At 36.1% G+C, this 2,500-nt stretch overlaps 1 protein-coding gene across 1 annotated transcript in view; it reads right to left on the bottom strand.

Annotated features, from left to right (window-relative positions):
- Positions 1–224, bottom strand: part of LOC122264912 (uncharacterized) — a 739-nt gene extending 515 nt beyond the window's left edge. Inside the window, exons 1-2 of the mRNA XM_086550665.1 lie at positions 107–224; position 1 (exon numbers count right to left, since the gene is read on the bottom strand). The exon at position 1 is cut by the window's left edge and continues 515 nt beyond it. Of these exons, the coding sequence (XP_086406791.1) occupies position 1; positions 107–109 (4 nt within the window). The 5' untranslated portion in view covers positions 110–224. The remainder of the gene's footprint in view (positions 2–106) is intronic.
- Positions 225–2,500: the final 2,276 nt, after the last annotated feature.

The following is a 2,500-nucleotide window of genomic DNA, read 5'->3' as shown; positions in this document are numbered from 1 at the left end:
TCTGTAAAACAAAATTGGCACTCATCAACTTTAATGTTTCTTATACACAAGAACGTTTAACACATTTCCAGCATAACATTAGATACCAATTTTGATAATTTCCTACCATTATGTGAGTATTTGGATGAAATTAAACTATTCAGTCGACGATTTCCAGACTCTACCAAAAATAATGTTTAGTTTGAACGCTAGACGGGTACCAACTAAACCAAAGTGGAAGGCCGACACCGTATAGAGGAAAACATCTTTTACAAGATACCAACACCCCCGGCTCTAGCCAATGCTTTAATCTAGTACGTATCCATTCTGAATAGGAGCTATCGACTGCTTTCATTAATCTAGCTTACATATGCAAAACCCACGAATAAGAAGAGGCAGAATGAATCGAGCGTCTGGCAGTCCAGTCTCTCTGACCACCATATCGAAGAGCAGGAGGGATAAGGATAAGCCAGATTCGAGCCACCAAGAAGGCAAAGCGTGGTGGGGTGATTAACAACTTTGCCCGTGGCTTCTGTAGTGTAACGACAGCCATTTGGAACATTTGCTCTAATGGATACAACTTTCGAGCTAGAGACCTCAATTCTGGATTTTTAAAAAATTGCTATGATACCAGCTTCTAGAAAATGTCATCTTCTCTGGAATTTCTGGAGCATTAAGTTATTACAACAATGATGGGCTGCCTCTATATTCAAACACCCTGTACAATCCATATGATTCCCTTCTGCCATAGATGAAACTAATTTATCCTTTGTGCATAGTAAATCATGTTATTATAGATCAAATAAGCTCGAATTACATGGCGATAGAGCATGGGTTCATTACACTGCTTTATTACTCTATGACTGTATCGTAAATAGCTAAACACGGCCTTCAACTTTCTTCCCCAGTACCCCCTCCATTCTACTCCTTGTTCTCCCCCTCCCCCACCTGTCCTACCCTCTCTCGCTTTCTCTTTCTCTCTCGCTCTTTCTCACACTCACAAACAGAGAGAGAGAGAGAGAGAACGTGGGAATTATATAGATAGAACAGAAAAAAGACACGTAGAGTCCCACGATAAGGTACTCCAGTTCAATAACTAAGAGATTGAAGACACTGGTAGAGAAGCTCGATGGACGAATCATGAGCAACCTGTGGCATTCCCAGTCGAGAAGGAATCGGGACTTTGACAGTTATTGCTCCTAGATTTAAGGGCTCGGATTCCCTACGAAGAGAGTCCACACATACAATCGTGCGCCTGGTATTGGATTCAATGATACTGTATCCTAATTAATGGCTAAGTGATAATTTCAATTTCTCTCACCATTGCATGATTTACATCCTCATACTCAGGGCTACTTATGCATAAATAAATGTCTTAAAATGGCAAGTGTTGATTTTTTTCCCGCATATTAGAACTTTCAAGCTTCCACCCCTGTCGAAGCTTCTTCGTAAAGAATACGACACAAGAACACAACGCACAAACAATGAAGATACATGCCATTCAGAAGAATAGAATTTACACTATCGTGCATCTAGTTTAGTAAATACTGGCCTCTCTATACATGTGTCCTACTGAAGTATCTCATCCTATGAGACAAAATTATGCTCTCTCTGTTGATGTCAAATGCTACCTTTATATAGAAAATAACGGCTAGTATTTTCATGTATGTTGCCTTTTTTATTATCATATTGTCAATCGTTGATTTTCAAAAAGTAGCTGAAAGATAAAACTTACAAAAATATGATGTAAGTGACTATGAGGAAACTCAAATCAAAATTCCTTCGAGTAACCAATTAAAATTTAATAAATCACATTCTGATTACCAGCCAGATCATATTCACCAATCTACTAATAGTCACTTATAGTACTACTTCGACCTACTTTTACATAAATAGGTTGACACTCTCATTCTTGAAAGAACTGCTTGTTAAGCCACAAAGCACGGCCCTCTGGATGGCAAGAGAGCAGCGTCCTTCACTACCGTTAAATGAGTAAACTAACCAGATGGTCATATTTCAGGCACAGTCAGCAAATAAGAGACTCGTGTCTTAGCGTTATAAATCAGTTGATAATACCATACTATCACATGGACGGTATGGTGTGGCTGTAACTGGGTTGTTAGGAAAATACGTACACATACACAAATATTCACTTTTTTTTTCTTTTCTTTCTTATAACTAGTAGTATTCTGTTAATACTACCAGTATTAATATCATTATTCACCAGTAATCAGAGGAACTCGGGTTTTGTAGGTTTTGATAGAACATTTGGATATCATCTTTCATCTGCAATATAAACATATTTTGGTGTTTAATATATATATATATATATATATATATATATATATATATATGTATATATATGTATATATATATATATGTGCGTGTGATATATATATGAGTATATATATTATATATATGCGTGCTATTTATATATGAATTTATAAATATATATATATACAAACACAAATATATGTATATATACATATATGTGTGCGCATATATATATACATAAATACAT

The sequence above is a fragment of the Penaeus japonicus genome, unplaced genomic scaffold (assembly GCF_977035675.1).
Source record: "Penaeus japonicus unplaced genomic scaffold, GWHDUDI00000001_assembly GWHDUDI00000024, whole genome shotgun sequence".
In the NCBI taxonomy this organism is placed as follows: Eukaryota; Metazoa; Arthropoda; class Malacostraca; order Decapoda; family Penaeidae; genus Penaeus; species Penaeus japonicus.
This window is presented reverse-complemented; position numbering and strand designations above follow the sequence as displayed.